Source organism: Taurulus bubalis, assembly GCF_910589615.1.
Source record: "Taurulus bubalis genome assembly, chromosome: 11".
Lineage (NCBI taxonomy): Eukaryota > Metazoa > Chordata > Actinopteri > Perciformes > Cottidae > Taurulus > Taurulus bubalis.
Genome location: NC_136599.1, coordinates 1,760,170 through 1,785,823, shown reverse-complemented (window position 1 = coordinate 1,785,823; position 25,654 = coordinate 1,760,170). Strand labels below are relative to the sequence as shown.

The window sequence follows — 25,654 nt, the reverse complement described above, 5'->3', positions numbered from 1 at the left end:
TTTCCGTGGGTCAACACTGTGGAACCTCCTCTTTACGTGGGTCAACGCTGTGGAACCTCCTCTTTTCTTAGGTCAACACTGTGGAACCTCCTCTTTCCGTGGGTCAACACTGTGGAACCTCCTCTTTACGTGGGTCAACACTGTGGAACCTCCTCTTTCCGTGGGTCAACACTGTGGAACCTCCTCTATACATTGGTCAACGCTGTGGAACCTCCTCTTTTCTTAGGTCAACACTGTGGAACCTCCTCTTTACATGGGTCAACACTGTGGAACCTCCTCTTTATGTGGGTCAACACTGTGGAACCTCCTCTCTTCTTGGGTCAACACTGTGGAACCTCCTCTTTACGTGGGTCAACACTGTGGAACCTCCTCTTTTCTTGGGTCAACACTGTGGAGCCTCCTCTTTATGTTGGTCAATGCTGTGGAACCTCCTCTTTATGTTGGTCAATGCTGTGGAACCTCCTCTTTTCTTGGGTCAACAGTGTGGAACCTCCTCTTTATGTTGGTCAATGCTGTGGAACCTCCTCTTTTCTTGGGTCAACAATGTGGAACCTCCTCTTTACGTGGGTCAACACTGTGGAACCTCCTCTTTACGTGGGTCAACACTGTGGAACCTCCTCTTTTCTTGGGTCAACACTGTGGAACCTCCTCTTTATGTGGGTCAACACTGTGGAACCTCCTCTTTTCTTGGGTCAACACTGTGGAACCTCCTCTTTACGTGGGTTAACACTGTGGAACCTCCTCTTTTCTTGGGTCAACACTGGAACCTCCTCTTTATGTTGGTCAACACTGTGGAACCTCCTCTTTACTTTGGTCAACGCTGTGGAACCTCCTCTTTACGTGGGTCAACACTGTGGAACCTCCTCTTTTCTTGGGTCAACGCTGTGGAACCTCCTCTATACGTAGGTCAACACTGTGGAACCTCCTCTATACGTAGGTCAACACTGTGGAACCTCCTCTATACGTAGGTCAACACTGTGGAACCTCCTCTTTTCTTGGGTCAACACTGTGGAACCTCCTCTTTACTTTGGTCAACGCTGTGGAACCTCCTCTTTATGTGGGTCAACACTGTGGAACCTCCTCTTTTCTTGGGTCAACGCTGTGGAACCTCCTCTATACGTAGGTCAACACTGTGGAACCTCCTCTATACGTAGGTCAACACTGTGGAACCTCCTCTATACGTAGGTCAACACTGTGGAACCTCCTCTTTTCTTGGGTCAACACTGTGGAACCTCCTCTTTACTTTGGTCAACGCTGTGGAACCTCCTCTTTACACAGGTCAACGCTGTGGAACCTCCTCTATACGTAGGTCAACACTGTGGAACCTCCTCTATACGTAGGTCAACACTGTGGAACCTCCTCTATACGTAGGTCAACACTGTGGAACCTCCTCTTTTCTTGGGTCAACACTGTGGAAACTCCTCTTTTCTTGGGTCAACACTGTGGAACCTCCTCTTTTCTTGGGTCAACACTGTGGAACCTCCTCTTTACTTTGGTCAACGCTGTGGAACCTCCTCTTTACTTTGGTCAACGCTGTGGAACCTCCTCTTTTCTTAGGTCAACACTGTGGAACCTCCTCTTTACGTGGGTCAACACTGTGGAACCTCCTCTTTACGTGGGTCAACACTGTGGAACCTCCTCTTTTCTTAGGTCAACACTGTGGAACCTCCTCTATACATTGGTCAACACTGTGGAACCTCCTCTTTATGTTGGTCAACACTGTGGAACCTCCTCTTTATGTTGGTCAATGCTGTGGAACCTCCTCTTTTCTTGGGTCAACGCTGTGGAACCTCCTCTTTATGTTGGTCAATGCTGTGGAACCTCCTCTTTACGTGGGTCAACACTGTGGAACCTCCTCTTTACGTGGGTCAACACTGTGGAACCTCCTCTTTCCGTGGGTCAACACTGTGGAACCTCCTCTTTACGTGGGTCAACACTGTGGAACCTCCTCTTTCCGTGGGTCAACACTGTGGAACCTCCTCTATACATTGGTCAACGCTGTGGAACCTCCTCTTTTCTTAGGTCAACACTGTGGAACCTCCTCTTTACATGGGTCAACACTGTGGAACCTCCTCTTCATGTGGGTCAACACTGTGGAACCTCCTCTCTTCTTGGGTCAACACTGTGGAGCCTCCTCTTTACGTGGGTCAACACTGTGGAACCTCCTCTTTTCTTGGGTCAACACTGTGGAGCCTCCTCTTTATGTTGGTCAATGCTGTGGAACCTCCTCTTTATGTTGGTCAATGCTGTGGAACCTCCTCTTTTCTTGGGTCAACAATGTGGAACCTCCTCTTTATGTTGGTCAATGCTGTGGAACCTCCTCTTTTCTTGGGTCAACAGTGTGGAACCTCCTCTTTATGTTGGTCAATGCTGTGGAACCTCCTCTTTTCTTGGGTCAACAATGTGGAACCTCCTCTTTACGTGGGTCAACACTGTGGAACCTCCTCTTTACGTGGGTCAACACTGTGGAACCTCCTCTTTTCTTGGGTCAACACTGTGGAACCTCCTCTTTATGTGGGTCAACACTGTGGAACCTCCTCTTTTCTTGGGTCAACACTGTGGAACCTCCTCTTTACGTGGGTTAACACTGTGGAACCTCCTCTTTTCTTGGGTCAACACTGGAACCTCCTCTTTATGTTGGTCAACACTGTGGAACCTCCTCTTTACTTTGGTCAACGCTGTGGAACCTCCTCTTTTCTTGGGTCAACACTGTGGAACCTCCTCTTTTCTTGGGTCAACACTGTGGAACCTCCTCTTTACGTGGGTCAACACTGTGGAACCTCCTCTTTTCTTGGGTCAACGCTGTGGAACCTCCTCTATACGTAGGTCAACACTGTGGAACCTCCTCTATACGTAGGTCAACACTGTGGAACCTCCTCTATACGTAGGTCAACACTGTGGAACCTCCTCTTTTCTTGGGTCAACACTGTGGAACCTCCTCTTTACTTTGGTCAACGCTGTGGAACCTCCTCTTTACACAGGTCAACGCTGTGGAACCTCCTCTATACGTAGGTCAACACTGTGGAACCTCCTCTTTTCTTGGGTCAACACTGTGGAACCTCCTCTTTTCTTGGGTCAACACTGTGGAACCTCCTCTTTTCTTGGGTCAACACTGTGGAACCTCCTCTTTACTTTGGTCAACGCTGTGGAACCTCCTCTTTACACAGGTCAACGCTGTGGAACCTCCTCTATACGTAGGTCAACACTGTGGAACCTCCTCTATACGTAGGTCAACACTGTGGAACCTCCTCTTTACTTTGGTCAACGCTGTGGAACCTCCTCTTTACGTTGGTCAACACTGTGGAACGTCTTCTTTACGTTGGTCAGCACATATTAATAAATTGATTCATCAGTTCACTCATTAACGGACTCAGACTTTGTAGTTTATTGAAACTTTCCATTGAATAAACACAGCGGGGGAGGGTGGGGGGAGGGGGGTGTCTCCATAGCAACAACTTACACACATCATTGTCACTGTCAACACCGTCGCCATGGATACTGATGTTGATTAGAATATCATTACACAGGAAGTTACATCACAGATAGAGGAGGAGGAGGAGGATAGGGAGGAGGAGGAGGAGATTAAGGACGAATGATTTTGAAGATGAGAAAGAAGAGAAAAGAGGAGTTTAAAATGTGGAAGGAGGAAATTAGAAAATAAAAGAAGTATTGACACACACACACACACACACACACACACACACACACACACACAGGAGAACAGGAAGTAGAATCACACTGATCATCAGTTACTGAACAACACAAGCAGGAAACACGTCATCATGCGGAGGAAGAACTGCTTCACTTTCCCAACAAACAAACAAAACCAGCGAAGAAGAAGAAGAAGAAGAAGAAGAAGAAGAAGAAGAAGAAGAAGAAGAAGAAGAAGAAGAAGAAGAAGAAGAATCAAGTTTGTTTTCAGACCGAGAAACTTTCCAGAAACACTTTTACAATAAAACCAGCTCACGGTGCTGCTGATTGGCTGAGAGCCGAGGAGAAGACCGGGAATGAAACACAAACGTTTGGAGATTTTAACGAAGGAATTCCTCTGAAACTTTAACGGATTCGTTTAAATTCACCAAACAGATCAGAAACTAGTCCTTGTATTAGTTGTTCATAGAAGTTCTAGTTTCTAATCGAGTCCTCGTCGTTTTATTTGTGACGTTTGAAGGTTTTGGGTCCGTTTATGAAGCTGAACGCTGTGTTTCTTGTTTCTTATTGATTATTAATTATTCGGACGTCGGAGCGGCCGGCTCTCCTCCTCGGTCGCTGCAGCAGATAACAGACACACAAAACAGTGCAAAACTGTAACGACCGGGAGCCATTTTGGATCCAGTCACCCATGAAGCTGCAGTCAAGACCGGGTTCACCGCGTCTCCGCTGTGACATCACTTCCTGTGTCGATATTTACATGCAGCAAGACAAACGGCGAACAGCTGGGAGGGGATGTCGGCGGACGCGGGATCCAGTTTGATCCAGTTTGATTCATTTGGTTGTCTGATTCGTGAACCCGGTCTGAACAGCTTCATGATTGGCCGGCGTTGATCCTGGGGGGGCGGGGCATACAACGAGGGGGCGGGGCAGATCCTTGGGTTCAAGAGGAAACATGAAGAAACAGTTGAGTCTATATAATCTGTTCAAAGTGATATCTTTACAACACAAACACATTCTGTCCACAGGTTATGTTCTTTAATATGAATAACGCATTAATTCATTATCGAGGACATCTACCTCCCCTCCCTCCCCCATTCACTCTGCAGACAGGAGTGTTGCATTGTGGGTAGGTTGCAGGCGACCCACTGGCGGTTCACTCCGGCGTTTCCTGTAAAAGGAAACAAAAACAAAAATATAACAATAATACAAATATCGCTGATGGTTTCATCAACAAAAACTGTGATGAAAAATATCTAGTTTCGACAGAAAAAAGATGAAAATATACGATAATGTGACAAATGGAACGTTTTGTAGCGAATGGAACGTTTTGTCACGAACCCTAACCCTCATAGGTTCCTGACCAACAAGAACCTATAAGGGTTGGGGTTCCTGACCAACAGGAACCCTAACCCTCATAGGCTCTTGACCTACAGGAACCCAAACCCTCATAGGCTCCTGACCAACAGGAACCCTAACCCTCATAGGCTCCTGACCAACAGGAACCCTAACCCTCATAGGTTCCTGACCAACAAGAACCTATAAGGGTTAGGGTTCCTGACCAACAGGAACCCTAACCCTCATAGGCTCTTGACCTACAGGAACCCAAACCCTCATAGGCTCTTGACCTACAGGAACCCAAACCCTCATAGGCTCCTGACCAACAGGAACCCTAACCCTCATAGGCTCCTGACCAACAGGAACCCTAACCCTCATAGGTTCTTGACTAACAGGAACCCTAACCCTCGTAGGTTCTTGACTAACAGGAACCCTAACCCTCATAGGTTCTTGACCAACAGGAACCCTAACCCTCATAGGTTCTTGACCAACAGGAACCCTAACCCTCATAGGTTCTTGACCAACAGGAACCCTAACCCTCATAGGTTCTTGACCAACAGCTACCCTAACCCTCATAGGCTCCTGACCAACAGGAACCCTAACCCTCATAGGTTCTTGACCAACAGGAACCCTAACCCTCATAGGCTCTTGACCTACAGGAACCCAAACCCTCATAGGCTACTGACCAACAGGAACCCTAACCCTCATAGGCTCTTGACCAACAGGAACCCTAACCCTCATAGGTTCTTGACCAACAGGAACCCTAACCCTCATAGGCTCCTGACCAACAGGAACCCTAACCCTCATAGGTTCTTGACTAACAGGAACCCTAACCCTCATAGGTTCTTGACTAACAGGAACCCTAACCCTCATAGGTTCTTGACCAACAGGAACCCTAACCCTCATAGGCTCCTGACCAACAGGAACCCTAACCCTCATAGGTTCTTGACCAACAGGAACCCTAACCCTCATAGGCTCTTGACCTACAGGAACCATAACCCTCATAGGCTCCTGACTAACAGGAACCCTAACCCTCATAGGCTCCTGACCAACAGGAACCCTAACCCTCATAGGTTCTTGACTAACAGGAACCCTAACCCTCATAGGTTCTTGACTAACAGGAACCCTAACCCTCATAGGTTCTTGACCAACAGGAACCCTAACCCTCATAGGCTCCTGACCAACAGGAACCCTAACCCTCATAGGTTCTTGACCAACAGGAACCCTAACCCTCATAGGTTCTTGACCAACAGGAACCCTAACCCTCATAGGCTCTTGACCTACAGGAACCCTAACCCTCATAGGCTCCTGACCAACAGGAACCCTAACCTTCATAGGCTCCTGACCAACAGGAACCCTAACCCTCATAGGTTCCTGACCAATGGCGAAAAAAGTGCGAGAAAAAAGAAGAACAATTTGCTTTTTCGCAACCATTCGCATCTGTGCATTGACTTTAGATGTAATCTACTTGCGCGAATAATTCTCAACTCTTTTGGAGTGAACACAGCATCACCCTGAACCCCTCCTAGCCCCTAACCCCCCAAGAATGAACTGATAAACTGGGATGATCAGGTTTATTGATAATTTCTCATTTAAAGTGCCTTGAATAAATGAATTGACTCACCTGCTTCCTGTCTGTTCACATCTGATTGGAAAAGGAGGTTGGCGCCGCCTGCCCGAACTCCGCCTCCTGCAGGAAACACAGCGGCAATCACATGGCATGAACAGGAAAAGAGGTGTGGTCATGTGACCTAGTCATGTGACCCGGTCACGTGACCTAGTCATGTGACCTAGTCATGTGACTGCCACAATTTATTTAACCGATTAAAACAATATTTACACGTCTGAGGATTAAATAAAAGAAGGTAAATTAGTTTCTAGATGTTTTTAAATCTACATAATCAGTATTTATCAGCCAATTTAGTTTACAATATAATATAATAAAATATTCTGATATGAGTTCAGATGTTTTCTCTAAACTAATATAATATATAATATATATATAGATGTGTTTCTCTCTGTCTAGACTCACCTGGTTGTATCCCTGCTGGCTGTACTCGGGCTGGTAGCCTCCCTGGTTGCCGGCGTACGGGTCTTGTTCGTACGCCCCCTGCTGGCCGTAAGCGTCCGGCGCGGCAGGTTTCTCCTGGGGAGGCGGAGCTCGCATGAAGGGGGCGATGATGCCCGTCTCCTTAAAGACGAACCACAGGTTCCCGACCCACAGGATCAGGTTAATGAAGCCGAACGCCTGCAGGAGGACAGGCGCATTAATATAATAATATATTTCATCATTACATTATATATAATATATATAAACACTCACTTCTTATTAAAGATGACGGATGTTAAACGTCTGAACTCGAGCAGTGAAACTAAAGTCTGAATCTTTAAATACTAACTACTGGTCCAGACCTCAGGTCCACATGTTCGAATCCACCTGCGTCTGAATCCAGTGACAGTCTGATCAGATAAACTGTGATCAATAAAAACATCTTTGTCTCCGTCGTCCATGTGGACTCACATCCTGGTGCGGTTTGATTTAATGACATTTGGTCCTGAAGCTCAGATTCGTCTTAATACGTTTAGTTTCAGAACGTTGAAACTCAAGAGACCTAATCAGACTGACCCAGACCCCATCAAAGCCCATCAGGGCCCATCAGAACCCATCAGACCCCATTACACCCCAGCAGACCCCATGAAACCTCACCAGACCCAATGAGACCCCATTACATCCCCATCATACCTCCCCAGACCTCATACGACCTAATCAGACCGCCTCAGACCCCATCAGAGCCCATCAGATCCCACCACACCCCATGAAACCTCACCAGACCCCATGAGACCTCACCAGACTACACCAGACCCCATCAGACCCCATGAGACCTCACCAGACCACACCAGACCCCATCAGACCCCATGAGACCTCACCAGACCACACCAGACCCCATCAGACCCCATGAGACCTCACCAGACTACACCAGACCCCATCAGACCCCATGAGACCTCACCAGACTACACCAGACCCCATCAGACCCCATGAGACCTCACCAGACCACACCAGACCCCATCAGACCCCATGAGACCTCACCAGACCACACCAGACCCCATCAGACCCCATTACACCTCACCAGACCCCATTACACTTCACCAGACCCCATTACACCTCACCAGACCCCATTACACTTCACCAGACCCCATTACACCTCACCAGACCCCATGACACCCCACCAGACCCCATTACACTCCATCAGACCCCATGAGACCTCACCAGATCCCATTACACTCCACCAGACCCCATGAGACTCCACCAGACCCCATGAGACCTCACCAGATCCCATTACACTCCACCAGACCCCATGAGACCTCACCAGATCCCATTACACCCCATCAGTCCTCATGGTCTTACCACGGAGGTGTTGAGTCCGGACATGACCGGGTCGTGGACTTCACGGCAGTTGTTCCCGTCGGTCTCGCAGGCCGAGATCAGAGTGATGACTTGATCCGGGTCGGTGGCGGTCTTCACGTCGGACAGACCTTTGGCCCAAGCAGCCGAACTCACCAACCACATGAAGGAGAACACGGCGGTGACCCCCAGGTCCTACACACACACACACACACACACAGTGAGAGACACGTCTCCCAGAGGTCGGTGGTCGGAGGTCAGAGGTCGGCGGCGGACGTACGATCAGCGGGCCCTTGTTGTTCTCTTTGTACTTGTCGTAGAAGAAGACGTAGATGCCGAGAGCCGCCGTGGAATAGAGGAAGGCGAAGACGCCGATGGTGACGAAGAACTCTGCTGAGGAAGAGTAGTCGCCCACCAGGAAGAGGCGCTCCGTGTCCTGGCCCTTACAGGTGGGGGCGTCGAAGTACACCTGGTGGAGTCTGAGAGGGGGAGGAGCCTCAACGTTAGCCACGTAGCTCTGACGGCGTTTCATACGGCAACAAGGTACATCAATACTGATATAAGTACGTAAGTACAGAAGTACATAAATACTGATATAAGTACATATGTACATATGTAGGAAGGAAACTAGAAAAGAGAAATTACTAAACTTGAACTTGAGCATGGTAATGCTAAAGCTAACATTAGCATTAACATTCTGAACTCTTTAGCTTCTGGTGTCTGTTTATTATTTTATTTTATTCACTGTCTCAATATTAAAGGATTAATTTATTTATGTAAATTAATCTAAAAAAAATAATAATTTATTATTATTATTATTATAAATAAATATAAACAGCCACATTAATAAAATAGATGAAGAAATATTTGTGAATCTTAATTTTGACGCGTGTGATTTATTAGATTGATTAGATTGAGTGATTAGAGTGATCAGCATGATTAGAGTGATTAATTAATGATTAGAGTGATTAGATTGATTGATTAGAGTGATTCATTAATGATCAGTGTCATTAGAATGATTGATCAGAGTGATTGATTAGAGTGATTAGTGCTGCACTGACCTGAACGGATACTCAAACTCCACCTCGATACTCAGGTCGCTTTCTGTCCGGTTCTTACACTCCACCGCCATCCGGAACATCCCAGAATAACTGCCACAGGTGGAGAAGGCAAAGATGGCGAAGAACTGGAGGAGGAGACAACATATTATTATTAAATGTTATTATATAACAGGGGGGTCTAAGGATCTATTAAGTTCTGAGGCTCTGAGTCTCTGGTGCCCATGAGGGCCTGGGGCCTCATAAAAACAATATTTACACATCTGAAGGTTTGAGATGCTCTAGAAACAGGAAGTCTTCACATCTACATTTGAGTATCTTGCAGCCTTCATCTTCATCATCATCAGAAGAAGAGGACAAAACACTCATGGAGCAGATGGTCACAGTCAGACTTTCTGTCCAATCTCTGCTTGGCACTGTGTGTGTGTGTGTGTGTGTGTGTGTGTGTGTGTGTGTGTGTGTGTGTGTGTGTGTGTGTGTGTGTGTGTGTGTGTGTGTGTTTTGGAAAAATTTAGTGAAAAACATTGAGACTTTTAGCTTCTGTCAGAATAAGGAGGGACAGAGTGGGTACACGTCTTTACTGCTTGTTTTTTGGTGTGTTGGTGTGATGGTGTGTTGGTGTGTTGGTGTGATGGTGTGTTGGTGTGATGGTGTGATTGTGTGTTGGTGTGATGGTGTGTTGGTGTGATGGTGTGATGGTGTGATTGTGTGTTGGTGCGATGGTGTGTTGGTGTGTTGGTGTGATGGTGTGATGGTGTGATTGTGTGTTGGTGTGATGGTGTGATGGTGTGATGGTGTGTTGGTGTGATGGTGTGATGGTGTGTTGGTGTGATGGTGTGATTGTGTGTTGGTGTGTTGGTGTGATGGTGTGATGGTGTGATGGTGTGTTGGTGTGATGGTGTGATGGTGTGTTGGTGTGATGGTGTGATGGTGTGTTGTGTGATGGTGTGTTGGTGTGATGGTGTGTTGGTGTGATGGTGTGATGGTGTGATGGTGTGTTGGTGTGATGGTGTGATGGTGTGTTGGTGTGATGGTGTGTTGGTGTGTTGGTGTGATGGTGTGATTGTGTGTTGGTGTGATGGTGTGATGGTGTGATGGTGTGTTGGTGTGATGGTGTGATGGTGTGATGGTGTGATGGTGTGTTGGTGTGATGGTGTGTTGGTGTGATGGTGTGTTGGTGTGATGGTGTGATTGTGTGTTGGTGTGATGGTGTGTTGGTGTGATGGTGTGTTGGTGTGTTGGTGTGATGGTGTGTTGGTGTGTTGGTGTGATTGTGTGTTGGTGTGATGGTGTGTTGGTGTGATGGTGTGTTGGTGTGTTGGTGTGATGGTGTGTTGGTGTGATGGTGTGTTGGTGTGATGGTGTGTTGGTGTGATTGTGTGTTGGTGTGATGGTGTGTTGGTGTGATGGTGTGTTGGTGTGATGGTGTGTTGGTGTGATGGTGTGATTGTGTGTTGGTGTGATGGTGTGTTGGTGTAATTGTGTGTTGGTGCGATGGTGTGTTGGTGTGTTTCTGTGTTGCTGTGATGGTGTGATGGTGTGATGGTGTGATGGTGTGTCGGTGTGTTGGTGTAATTGTGTGTTGGTGCGATGGTGTGTTGGTGTGTTGCTGCGTTGGTGTGTTGGTGTGATGGTGTGTTGGTGTGATGGTGTGATTGTGTGTTGGTGTGATGGTGTGTTGGTGTGATGGTGTGTTGGTGTGATGGTGTGTTGGTGTGATGGTGTGATTGTGTGTTGGTGTGATGGTGTGATGGTGTGTTGGTGTGATGGTGTGTTGGTGTGTTGGTGTGATGGTGTGTTGGTGTGTTGGTGTGATTGTGTGTTGGTGCGATGGTGTGTTGGTGTGTTGGTGTGATGGTGTAATTGTGTGTTGGTGTGATGGTGTGTTGGTGTGTTGGTGTGTTGGTGTGATTGTGTGTTGGTGCGATGGTGTGTTGGTGTGTTGGTGTGATGGTGTAATTGTGTGTTGGTGCGATGGTGTGTTGGTGTGTTGGTGTGATGGTGTAATTGTGTGTTGGTGTGATTGTGTGATGGTGTGTTGGTGTGATTATGTGTTGGTGTGATGGTGTGTTGGTGTGTTGGTGTGATTGTGTGTTGGTGTGATTATGTGTTGGTGTGATGGTGTGTTGGTGTGTTGGTGTGATGGTGTGTTGGTGTGATTATGTGTTGGTGTGATGGTGTGTTGGTGTGTTGGTGTGATGGTGTGTTGGTGTGATTATGTGTTGGTGTGATGGTGTGTTGGTGTGATGGTGTGATGGTGTGATGGTGTGTTGGTGTGATGGTGTGTTGGTGTGATTGTGTGTTGGTGTGATGGTGTGTTGGTGTGATGGTGTGTTGGTGTGTTGGTGTGATGGTGTGTTGGTGTGTTGGTGTGATGGTGTGTTGGTGTGATGGTGTGATTGTGTGTTGGTGTGATGGTGTGTTGGTGTGATGGTGTGTTGGTGTGTTGGTGTGATGGTGTGATTGTGTGTTGGTGTGATGGTGTGTTGGTGTGATGGTGTGTTGGTGTGTTGGTGTGATCGTGTGTTGGTGTGATGGTGTGTTGGTGTGATGGTGTGTTGGTGTGTTGGTGTGATGGTGTGTTGGTGTGATGGTGTGTTGGTGTGATGGTGTGTTGGTGTGATGGTGTGTTGGTGTGATGGTGTGTTGGTGTGATTGTGTGTTGGTGTGATGGTGTGTTGGTGTGATGGTGTGTTGGTGTGATTGTGTGATGGTGCGATGGTGTGTTGGTGTGTTGGTGTGATGGTGTGATTGTGTGATGGTGTGATGGTGGTGTAGTGGACTCACCCATTGTAAGGCCTTAATGAAGCCCAGAGGAACCTTCAGCATCCGGAACTGACCTTGAGCCACCAGCTGCAGACAGAACGAGATAACAGATGTTTATATTCATATATATATATATATATATATATATATATATATATATATATATATATATATATATATATATATATATATATATATATATATATATACATTCATTCATAAAATGTTGGTTGTTGGTTGTTGGTCATTGAAGTTGTTGGTCGTCGTTGGGGTCGTTGGGGTCTTTGGGGTCGTTGGGGTCGTTGGGGTCATTGGGGTCATTGGGGTCGCTGATGAAGAGAATGTTGGTAACTACATGATGATGAAGATTTATTATTCAATTTCCTCTGCAGGATGTTTATTAACCGGTTTATGAATTAAGATGAACAGACAGAATGCGGTCAAACAAACTGATCAATATTTCCTCTCAGATATCAGGCTGTTCAACACTGTCACTGGGTTACTAACTTCATCAAAACAACAATGATTTATTATTTAAAAAATAAACAACAACCTAATAAACTACTTGTTTCTACTTCACAATATATATATATATATATATATATATATATATGTATATATATGTACATATATATACATATATATATATATATATATATATATATATTTATATATATATATATATATATATATATATATATATGTGTATACACACACACTGTTATTATAATATTATTGAGAGATTATAGGATACATTTATATTCAATAAAATAAATTCAAAGAAATGAGTATTATGAGAGTGGTCAGTATCATTATTATTATTTTTATAATATCGTCTCATTATCACAATACGATCTGAGTTGTTCTTTTGTGTCTTTACTGTTTACTTCTACTGTCCTCAAGTCAAAGATGAATGAATATATGATTATATTATGATGATATTATTAATCTTGGCCTTTGTAACTAATGCTGTCTGCAGGTTCATGTACCAACCAAATAACATTATATCAGTAATACTTCATACTTTGTGGGAATAATCTTGTTGATTTGGTGCTATAGAGTTCAATCTGAATTTAATTAATATTGTAGTAATATTTTCAATATATATTGTAGTAATACTTTCTATAAATATTATAGTAATACTTTCTATACATATTTGAGTGATATTTTCTATACATATTGTAGTGATATTTTCTATAAATATTGTAGTAATATTTTCTATAAATATTGTAGTAATACTTTCTATAAATATTGTAGTAATACTTTCTATATATAATGTGGTAATATTTTCGATAAAGATTGTAGAAATACTTTCCATAAAGATTGTAGTAATACTTTCTATATATATATTGTAGTGATACTTTCTATAAATATTGTAGTAATACTTTCTATAAATATTGTAGTAATACTTTCTATAAATATTGTAGTAATACTTTCTATAAATATTGTAGTAATACTTTCTATATATAATGTAGTAATATTTTCCATAAATATTGTAGTAATACTTTCTATATATAATGTAGTAATATTTTCCATAAAGATTGTAGTAATACTTTCCATAAAGATTGTAGTAATACTTTCTATACATATTGTTGTGATATGTTCTATAAATATTGTAGTAATATTTTCTATAAATATTGTAGTAATATTTTCTATAAATATTGTAGTAATATTTTCTATAAATATTGTAGAAATATTTTCTATATATATTGTAGTAATACTTTCTATAAATATTGTAGTAATCTTTTGCAGCAATATTTCAGCAATATTAATTTGTGGTACTTTAGTACTATTGTATAGAATATAGCAGTAATATTTCATAATCATTTTGCAGTAATATTTTATAAAAAATATTGCAGTAATGTATAGCAGTAATATTTTATCGTAGTATATTTATACGAGTAATATTTCAGAGTATTGGAGCAGGATACTACAGACTGGTTGGTCTCCATTTTACATCTGAGGATGAAAGCAGCTTATTACCGGTTACTACCGGTTACTACTGGTTAAATAACGGGAGCAGGTCGGATCGGACCATGAGGATCCTTAAAACCAGATCCGATTAGACCCGCAACAACAGCATCATCATCATCATCATCATCATCATCATCATCATCATCATCATCATCTGCAGCTGCAGCTGCAGTTGCAGCGTCCCGACCTGAGAGGAAATCCTCCTCCGGCTGCCATTTTACACGCACACACACGCACACGCACACGCACACACATACGCACACACGCACACGCACAGGAGGAATGTGTCTCACGCGCACACGCAGCAGCTGAAACGTTTGTTTTTGCTGCAGGTCTCCTGCAGGCAGCGTTCAGGGCTTAATCCCCCGACAGCAACCTGATCAATAACCTTTTATATTGATGATCTCCATCAGTCCGATGACGACATAGACGCCAATCGTACCGATAATAATAATAATAATACTGCATGGATGAAGAGCAGATGCTGCTCGCGCAGTGATCTCTGATGCTTATGATCATACATGTATTCATATTATAGGTCCTCCGTCGTGATGCGGCCCGACACGCACACGCACATTCACACGCACGCGCTTCATTCTCACATGAACCCCCGGCGGGCGGCCCCGGCCCGCGACACGAACACACCCCGAGCTGCGGACATGAAGAAGAGTCGTGAAATGTGATGAAGATGAAGATGTTCGTACCTTATTCGCGAGCTCCATCGTGCAGCCTGTCGAGAGGAGAGGAGACTGAGGGGCGGGGTGGGAGGCGATGACGCGGCGATGACGCGCTGCTGCTGACGACTGATGATGAGGATGAGGATGAAGGCGCGGTGTACGAGTGACTCCATGTTTAAATATTTTGAAACAGAAATTATTTATTATTATTCACAAAAAGTTATTAAATATGTAAAATAGTAAATGAAATATAACTGATATGAAGTCCTATCGATTATGTGTTACATATGAATATTTATATCTGTTTATATATGTTCAAATATATTAGTAAAACATTTCTGAAACTGCGATGACGAGCAGAAACCAGAGGAATGTGACTCATCTGAGGTCAGCAATAAAGACTTCAGTCATATTCATATGATCTCATATTCATTTGATCTTATATTCATGTGACCTCATATTCATGTGATCTCATATTCACGTGATCTCATATTCATGTGATCTCATGTTCATGTGATCTCATATTCACATGATCTCATATTCATGTGATCTCATATTCATGTGATCTCATTTTCATGTGATCTCATATTCATGTGATCTCATATTCACATGATCTCATATTCATGTGATCTCATATTCATGTGATCTCATTTTCATGTGATCTCATATTCATGTGATCTCATTTTCATGTGATCTCATATTCATGTTCATGTGATCTCATGTGATCTCATATTCATGTGATCTCATGTTCATGTGATCTCATATTCATGTGATCTCATGTGATCTCATATTCATGTGATCTCATGTTCATGTGATCTCATATTCATGCGATCTCATGTGATCTCATATTCATGAGATCTCATATTCATGTGATCTCATGTTCATGTGATCTCATATTCATGTGATCTCATATTCATGTAATCTCATGTTCATGTGATCTCATATTCATGTGGTCTCATATTCATGTGATCTCATGTGATCTCATATTCATGTGATCTCATGTTCATGTGATCTCATATTCATGTGATCTCATATTCATGTGATCTCATGTTCATGTGGTCTCATATTCATGTGATCTCATGTGATCTCATGTGATCTCATATTCATGTGATCTCATGTGATCTCATATTCATGTGATCTCATATTCATGTGGTCTCATATTCATGTGATCTCATGTTCATGTGATCTCATGTTCATGTGATCTCATATTCATGCGATCTCATGTGATCTCATATTCATGAGATCTCATATTCATGTGATCTCATGTTCATGTGATCTCATATTCATGTGATCTCATATTCATGTAATCTCATGTTCATGTGATCTCATATTCATGTGGTCTCATATTCATGTGATCTCATGTGATCTCATATTCATGTGATCTCATGTTCATGTGATCTCATATTCATGTGATCTCATATTCATGTGATCTCATGTTCATGTGGTCTCATATTCATGTGATCTCATGTGATCTCATGTGATCTCATATTCATGTGATCTCATGTGATCTCATATTCATGTGATCTCATATTCATGTGGTCTCATATTCATGTGATCTCATGTGATCTCATATTCATGTGATCTCATGTGATCTCATGTTCATGTGATCTCATATTCATGTGGTCTCATATTCCAGTGAACACAAACAGGAAGGCTTGTTCTGGTGGGTTCCGGTCATCAGACTCTACTCTGAGCTGAAGGACCTGAAGAACTGTGGCGACACAGAACGTTGAGTCAAATGTTTTATTGAAGCAACAGAAGCATCGTCACGATGAAAGAACACACGTTACCAATAAAAGAGCTACGTTCAGAACTATGATGTAAAACTACAGAAGAAGGTTCTTCATTATCAAACGTAAAAGCACTCTTTATGCAGATTAAACTCTTTCAGAGAGCGATCATATAATAAACAGTTGTTGCATCATTACAACATGTAAGTAGCATTTTAGCATCTTAGCTAACCTAAAGGTTCCCTTTCAGAGGGTTCTACAGAGAACACATGAGGTTCATAAAGAACATTTCTGGCTCTTTTTTTTGGTTCATCTGTGCTTTTAAAAATCCTTGAAGAAGCAAAGGATTCTGGGTAGAACCCCAGTTTGGTTCTAACTAACATCAGCTGTGTGATCCTGTACAGGCTGAACTACCTGGACAGCAGAGAGAAGGTTTCTCTACCAGGAGGAGACTCTCAATCCTCCAGAGAACACAGAGACACTGAGGAACCAGGAAAGAACCAGAACCAGAACCCAGACCTGAACCCAAACCCAAACCCAGGATAAAGAGGTTCAGTGAATGTGGTGCTGAAGGTGTGGAGGTGGATCAGTGTGTCAGAGGAGACTCTGTAGAAGGACAGAGAGCCAGCAGGACAGTCCACATACACTGCTACTCTACCAGGGGAGGAGGAGGAGGAGGAGGAGGAGGAGGAAGAAGAGGAGGAGATGTGTGTTTCTGTCTTATTGTGACAGACAGAGTAACCATCATAACACTCCAGACTCCAGGACTGATCATTCCTTCCAAACCAACAGTCTCTACTGTCTCCTCTCCTTCTGATTCCTCTGTAACTCACTGATATAGAAACTCCTCCTCTCCACTCGACCTCCCAGTAACAGCGACCAGTCAGACCAGTTCTACACAGCAGCTGCTCCCAGTAGTCAAACCTGTCTGGATGATCAGGATATGACTGATGCTCCTCCACACATGTCACCTTCCTGTTGTTGTCAGACAGTTTGAGTTTCCTGCTCACTGTGTTTGTGTCGAGTGTGAGTTCACAGGAATCTGATGGAGAGAACAAGACACAATACAGCTGCAGTTATGAATCTATCATCTGTTCATCTAGTGACACTTTGATGATGACATCAGAGATGTGAATGAGTGATGTCACAGTCTGAAGACGGTTGAATGTTTTCATGAATCAAACTCAAAGCACACTTACACTTCCTCAGACCTGGTCTGACCCATCGGACTCCAGCAGGCTCCACCCTGAAAGGAGGAGGAGTCAGAGCAGCATGAACACATGAACATGACATCACTCTCATCACAGAGCTTTGTTATTCATGTTCACATGCCGGTAGGCTGACAGCATTGGTCCGGTCCACCTCCATCATCTGCCGCCCCGACTACGTTCAATGCTTCACAGATCACGTTAAATCTACTCCCACATATGAAGTCAATCATCACTGACTGATGTTTAAACTACTCCTCTTGATCTGTACTCACACTCAAGGTTTGGATGTTTCTTGCAAGTTTTCAGAGCTTTTGGGGGATTTCAGGATATTCTGCCTTGATTTAAATCCAGAACACCGGCACTCCAGCAGAGTTGAACCGTACACTTAAGTTTCATTTTCGGGGAAACGTTTTCACGTATCCTCTAAGACTAAGAGGCTCAGACGCACAGACGGATGTATCCGGTCATTCTTCAAAATAAAACATATTTTTCCATTTTTTCTTCTTCTTTTCATTCTTTCTGTGAGGCCCTTTAGCCATGGAGCTAAATCCAGTTCATATGTATTGTTCATTTGAAAATAAGATTTGAACCTGAAAAAACAAGTTTTTTTTGTTGAACTTTGAAAAATAATTTATTTTTTCAGTTTTCAGTAACTTTATATTTTCATCTTTCACTCTTTAATTTTACAGTTTCGAATTCAAATCTTTTTTTCAGATTCAGACTTTTGGCCTGGATTTGGCATGGGGGCGTGGTTTCAACTGCAGTGTTCATTAATTACTACCAAGATATTAATGAACACTACATGGTGCCATCACAGCATTGATTCTACACGGCTATGTAGCCTGTTGTCTGGTGTCTGTCTGAAAGGAGCTCTGCCATGTTTGACGTGTCCTCCCTTGGTCTGTTAGACGGGTCTCTGTGTGTCAGTGGGCTTTCCTTCAGTCTGTAATGGAGCCAAAGTACTTTCACATTTCACTTCTTCATCTTTTGTTCCAACAAGCCGAGGACAGTCGGCAAGAGCTCCTGCATTGAGGCCATCATGTCTTGATCACTCACTGTGAGTGAGTGCTGGGCAGCCCCGCCTCTTTAAGCCCCGCCTCCTTTAGTCCTACCTCCTTAAGCCCCGCATCCATGCAGTCAATGCATGCAGAAAACATGACAGGGAACAGTGAGTGCGCTCTGATCGTGCACTATTTTAATGAAGTATCGATACAAAAAATATGCAAAATCGTATAAATTTTTAACGTACAGGTACCGTACTACTGTATTATTACGGTGCTACTGTAGTATTATTATTACGGTACTACTGCTGTAAAATTATGTTACTACTGTAGTATTATTACGGTGCTACTGCTGTTATATTACGGTACTATAGTATTATTACGATACTACTGTAGTATTAATACGGTGCTACTGTATTATTACAGTGCTACCGTAGTAGTCTGGGTTAGGGCAGTATTTCTCAAACTGTGGGGCGCCCCTCTAGTGGAGAGCAGCGGTGTTACAGGTGGGGCGCAGACGGAAATACAGATTTCAAGAACTTTGAGAACATCACATATTACGAAAGTACGAGGACATACAACTAAGTCATTAATAAATACATGCCTGTACTTTCGTGTAAATGTTTACGTTACGTCGTTAACAGGTACGCATGCGCGATGGCCAAGATTCTTGGTGACTCGCCAAATCCTACCTCCCTGAGATCGTCTTTTCTGCTGTCGCCTCTCAACTAAAGTACAGGTCTCAGCTCAACATGTTTTCTGAAGCAACACAAAGGGACATCGCCCACCCGATCACAAGCATTGTTAACAAATCTCTGGGGCAACTAGTGTTTCCGATGGAAATCAGCCGTAGTAACACCCGTTTTTAAGTCAGGAGATTCAACCGATGTCTCTAATTATCAGGATTCTCCCTGCTGTTTCCAAAATTGCTGAGAAATGTGTAGCAGAGCAACTCATTAAACAGCTCAACAGCTCTGCATATCAACTTCATCCTATGCAGTTTGGGTACAGGGATAATCATTCGACTGAAACAGCCGATTGCTTTCTCCTCGAGGATTTTAAGCTTAAATGGATAAAGGGGGTGTGGCAGCAGCAGGTTTTCTTGACCTCACGAAGGCGTTGGACACGGTTAATCACAGTGTCCTGATCAATAAACTCTCACATTTAATATTCTCTTGCCTTGCTGAAATCCTAGCTTGAAGGAAGAACCCAGCGAGTCAGAGTGGTGTTTCATCTTCTACTCAGATCTATTGTGGGAGTACCTCAGGGTTCTGTTTTAGGACCTTTTAATATTCAGTTTATACATTAATGATTTGCTGGCTGCAACGGGTGTGATATTCAAATGTATTCAAATGGTTTTAAATAAAAGATCTTGAATTAAAATATGACATGATATTTACTAAATCAAAATAATGAAATTTACTCTGTGAAGATAAAAAATCTGGAAGTATTTCACAGTCTAGATTTTTTTATTGAATCTTTTATTTTATTGTTTGTTTTTTTACACAAATTTAAAAATGAATTAAATATGAATTATTTTTAAACGAAGCTATTTTCTGGATATTTCTTCTCTAAAGTCTTTTTAAAGACGTGTTTATCTTCAACACTAAAATGTATTTTCTCGTCACCTCGCTGCCTTCAAGTTTCTCTGTTAAAATGTTATGAAAGTGGAATTTGTCCTCATAAGATAATATGTGACTTAGTTTTTTACGTCAATTAAAGTTAAAGATTAAAGTTTATTTAAAACACCTCAAAAACAATTGATGTGAAATGATTTCAGTTTGTGTAAAAGATCTATGGAAAAGTTTTTATTGTGTAACTTTAATACATCTGTGAACTTTGTCATCTTGTTGTGATTGAAACTGATTTATGATTTCAAACGTTTCATTTTCCCCAATTAACAAATCACATGAAGCAAGATTAAGTTTTATTCATAAAAGTAGAATAATTTGGTCTGGGTTAGGGCAGTATTTTTTGCTGTATTATTACGGTACTACTGTAGTATTATTACGGTGCTACTGCTGTAATATTAGGCTACTACTGTATTATTATTATTACGGTACTACTGTATTATAATCCACATTCTCCATCAACACGCTCTGAAGACACTGGATAAACAAGTAAAAGTCACGATCCTCATCAAACATCGTATCTTGAGTTGGGAGAACCTCATTAAATTCACTGATGTGTCTGGTTAGCTACATCAGATGATCTAACATTCATACAGGAGACATGTGGGGTTAAGTGTCTTGCTCAAGGACACATCGACTCAGGCTGGCGGAGCCGGGGATCGAACCGCCGATCGTCTGATTGAAGGACGACCCTGCTACCCACTGAGCCACAGTCGCCAAATATTAGCTTTTTTTTGCACAGATAGAACTTTATTCACATTGTTCTAACAAAGTGATTGCACATTTTCTTTATTTATAAAAGCACTATTATTTATAAAAGCACAGACACAATTATGTTATAATAACTATTATACCATTTGGTTACAACTTAGTTTAGTAGAATTAGTAGAATTAATATAAACTAAGTTACAACTTAGTTTAGTAGAATCTTTAATCCTCTCCATTCTTGATGGTTTCAGTGTAATACATGTGGTTGTAGTTGGGAGGAGGAGCCACCAGGGGGAGACAGAGACTTTCTCTGGGTTCATCCTGAAGAGCAGCAGGTGAACGAAACAAACCTTCTGTACTTTCATCAGATATGGACCTGTTTCTAGTCTTCTGACCACTCAAAGCGCTTTAACACTTCATGACATCATTCACCCATTCATGAGAGGAGCAACCATGAAGGAGCCACATCAGATTATCTAACATTCATACACCGTAGAACAGCTACAGGAGACATGTAGGGTTAAGTGTCTTGTTCAAGGACACATCGACATGGGCTAGCGGAGCCGGGGATCGAACCGCCGATCCTCTGATTGAAGGACGACCTGCTCATCACTGAGCCACAGTCGCCTGTGATGATATGAATGTAGAAGCTGAGATCAGCTGACATCTAGAAGTCTTCAGCCTGCCAGGTATTAGCCAACACCCTCCGGTCAGTTTTAGTGATTTAAAAAGAAAGTTTGATCAATAACGAAGAACTATCTTTTTAAGAAACATCAACCCGATCAACCACCGGAAAGATGATTTATATTATTAACTATTATTAAAAATAGATTTACGTTCATTTCTGCTGATCCACTAATGAATGAATCCGTTAATTATTGAATCCACTAATTGATTAATTGGTTTCAGCTTCACTCTGGCATTTAACGCGACCGTCGGTAATTTGTTAATTCTGTCGCCATAACCGACGGTCGCCATAACCGACGGTCGCCATAACCGACGGTCGCCATAACCGACTGTCGCCATAACCGACGGTCGCCATAACCGACGGTCGCCATAACCGACGGTCGCCATAAGCGACGGTCGCCATAACCGACGGTCGCCATAACCGACGGTCGCCATAACCGACGGTCGCCATAACCGACGGTCGCCATAAGCGACGGTCGCCATAAGCGACGGTCGCCATAACCGACGGTCGCCATAAGCGACGGTCGCCATAAGCGACGGTCGCCATAACCGACGGTCGCCATAACCGACGGTCGCCATAACCGACGGTCGCCATAACCGACGGTCGCCATAACCGACTGTCGCCATAACCGACGGTCGCCATAACCGACGGTCGCCATAACCGACGGTCGCCATAACCGACGGTCGCCATAACCGACGGTCGCCATAACCGACGGTCGCCATAAGCGACGGTCGCCATAAGCGACGGTCGCCATAACCGACGGTCGCCATAAGCGACGGTCGCCATAACCGACGGTCGCCATAAGCGACGGTCGCCATAACCGACGGTCGCCATAACCGACGGTCGCCATAACCGACGGTCGCCATAACCGACGGTCGCCATAACCGACTGTCGCCATAACCGACGGTCGCCATAACCGACGGTCGCCATAACCGACGGTCGCCATAACCGACGGTCGCCATAACCGACGGTCGCCATAACCGACGGTCGCCATAAGCGACGGTCGCCATAAGCGACGGTCGCCATAACCGACGGTCGCCATAAGCGACGGTCGCCATAACCGACGGTCGCCATAACCGACGGTCGCCATAACCGACTGTCGCCATAACCGACGGTCGCCATAACCGACGGTCGCCATAACCGACGGTCGCCATAACCGACGGTCGCCATAACCGACGGTCGCCATAACCGACGGTCGCCATAACCGACGGTCGCCCTAACTGACTGTCGTGCCAACTGACGATCGCGTTAACCGTCGGTTATCGAAACAGTGAGTTATCGCGACCGTCGGTTATCGCGTCGGTTGGCGCAGTAAACCGTCGTGATCGTGCCAACAGACTGTCGGCCGACGGTCACGCCAACTCACGATCGCGATTACCGACGGTTGCGCCAACCATAACCGCCTCAACTGTGATCGTGACAACGGACTGTCAACCGCCGGTCGCCATAACACCGACTGTCGTGCCAACTGACGGTCGCCATAACCGACGGTCGTCATCATCGCGATTGTGCCAACGGACTGTCGGCTGCCGGTCGCATCAACCTCTGGTCGCGTCAACCTCTGGTCGCGTCAACCTCTGGTCGCGTCAACCTCTGGTCGCCTCAACCTCTGGTCGCGTCAACCTCTGGTCGCGTCAACCTCTGGTCGCCTCAACCTCTGGTCGCGTCAACCTCTGGTCGCGTCAACCTCTGGTCGCCTCAACCTCTGGTCGCGTCAACCTCTGGTCGCGTCAACCTCTGGTCGCGTCAACCTCTGGTCGCGTCAACCTCTGGTCGCGTCAACCTCTGGTCGCCTCAACCTCTGGTCGCGTCAACCGAAGGCCGCGGTAACCGACAATCGCGGTAACCAACGATCGCGATAAACGACAGTCGCGCCAACCGCGGGTCGCGTTAAACGACAATCGCGATAACCGACGATCGCCCCAACCGACGTTCCCGATAACCGACGGTCGCGCCAACTGACTGTTTCGATAACCGACTGTTGCGCGTACTGACTGAAATAAGAAATCCAAAGTTTGTTGTTTCATTAGAGACACTTTGTTTATTTATAATACAGAAATGAACCATAAATATCTATTAATAACTATAATTATGAGTTAACGAGACAAATGGTTATTGACGCACTTGATGAAACTGTTTAGTATGAGAATAATAACATGAACAAATATATATGTTACCCATATACAACAATGAATAGAATATGAAATGTAATAGGTTTAATTTAGTGTGAAATATTGTGTCCTATACTCAAGTTCATGAACGCACCACACAGAACAGAGAAAACTGCAGTGTGTGCGCGCGCAGAGGCTGGATGGAGGGGGGGTGGGTGGGGGACCCCTGTGACGTCAGAAGTATAGATTAAAAATGGAGGGGGGGTCTCGTGATCGTGATGGCAGAGAGGGAGGAGTCAACCTAATGACGTGACCACACAGAGCGAGAGAGAGAGAGGCGGAGGGGGCGGGGCGTGGCGCGTGACGTCAGGCGGAGCAGCAGCAGCTTCTCCTTTTAAAGCCGCCGGCCGGACAGACGGACAGACAGAAAAGCGACAGACAGGCAGACAGGCGGACCGACAGACAGGCGGGCAGCACCTTAAATACCTCGCAGCGCCTCTAACGGGACATTTGACAGCTGAGAGCCCTGAGACGCGTTCATGTCCCTCCGGACATCTGCCCTCTCTCTCGCGCTGCCCCCTCTGATGGAGCCCGCGCTCCCCCGCAGACTGCAGCTCCTCCGGGACTGAACGCGTCGGTTCCTCCGGTGTCCTCCGGTTCCTCCGGTTCCTCCGGTTCCTCCGGTGTGTCCCGGTGTCCCGTGTCCCGTGTCTCGCGCCCCGTGTCCTCCTCTCCTCCGTGACTCTCGTTCTCATGCGATTCTTCAGACTCACATTCAAGTGTTTCGTGGATTGTTTTTGAAGGTCGCCGCTCGCGCGCTGGTTTTAACTCTCTTTATTTCATTTTTTTTTGTATATTTTCACCTTTTTTTATTTTTTATTTTTTTTAAACCATCCTGTCTCTTATTTCGGATTAACGGACAGAAATGTCTCCTGATTATTACTGAGACACCCTGCGTTAGTACACATTGAACTGAAGAGGAGGATCATCATTATATTAATATTTATATTAATATATTTACTGCAACTGAAGGAGAAGACAGGCAGAAGCAGAGGATCCAGACCTGGGACGACTCCTTTATTCCTGACGGCTCTCTGGGAGCAGACCAGTAGGACCAGTGCTGACTGACTGGGCTGGTACTGGGTTAGTACTGGGTTAGTACTGGGTTGGTACTGGGTTAGTACTGGGTTAGTACTGGGTTGGTACTGGGTTAGTACTGGGTTGGTACTGGGTTAGTACTGGGTTAGTACTGGGTTGGTACTGGGTTAGTACTGGGTTAGTACTGGGTTGGTACTGGGTTAGTACTGGGTTGGTACTGGGTTAGTACTGGGTTAGTACTGGGTTGGTACTGGGTTGGTACTGGGTTAGTACTGGGTTGGTACTGGGTTAGTACTGGGTTGGTACTGGGTTGGTACTGGGTTGGTACTGGGTTAGTACTGGGTTGGTACTGGGTTGGTACTGGGTTAGTACTTGTGTCTGACTGTGAGGAAGAAAGGCGAAGAAGAGGAGAACTCTCCTTTAAAAAGGTAGAAACAAACCTGCAAGTTGAGGGGAACTAGTGGTGAACCAGTGCGGACTGGTCCTGTACTGGTCGGTGAACTGGGGAGAAACCCCTGCAGGGTTTAGAGACCAGATCAGAACAGCGGACCGGTGGAGACAGGAGTCCCAAAGGAACCCCTCCTGGTTCTGACCTGGTTCTGACCGGTG

The 25,654-nt window shown here is 44.4% G+C and overlaps 1 protein-coding gene across 1 annotated transcript; it reads right to left on the bottom strand.

Moving 5' to 3' along the window:
• Positions 1–3,370: 3,370 nt before the first annotated feature.
• Positions 3,371–15,040, bottom strand: LOC306743851 (synaptophysin-like; the record flags this gene model as incomplete). The annotated part of the gene is made up of 9 exons (XM_079226416.1): positions 3,371–4,822; positions 6,614–6,679; positions 7,022–7,237; positions 8,396–8,587; positions 8,673–8,871; positions 9,454–9,578; positions 12,238–12,303; positions 14,793–14,841; positions 14,895–15,040. 8 exons carry the CDS (start codon positions 15,038–15,040, stop codon positions 6,629–6,631), a joined length of 1,044 nt encoding a protein of 347 aa, XP_079082542.1. The 3' UTR covers positions 3,371–4,822; positions 6,614–6,628.
• Positions 15,041–25,654: the final 10,614 nt, after the last annotated feature.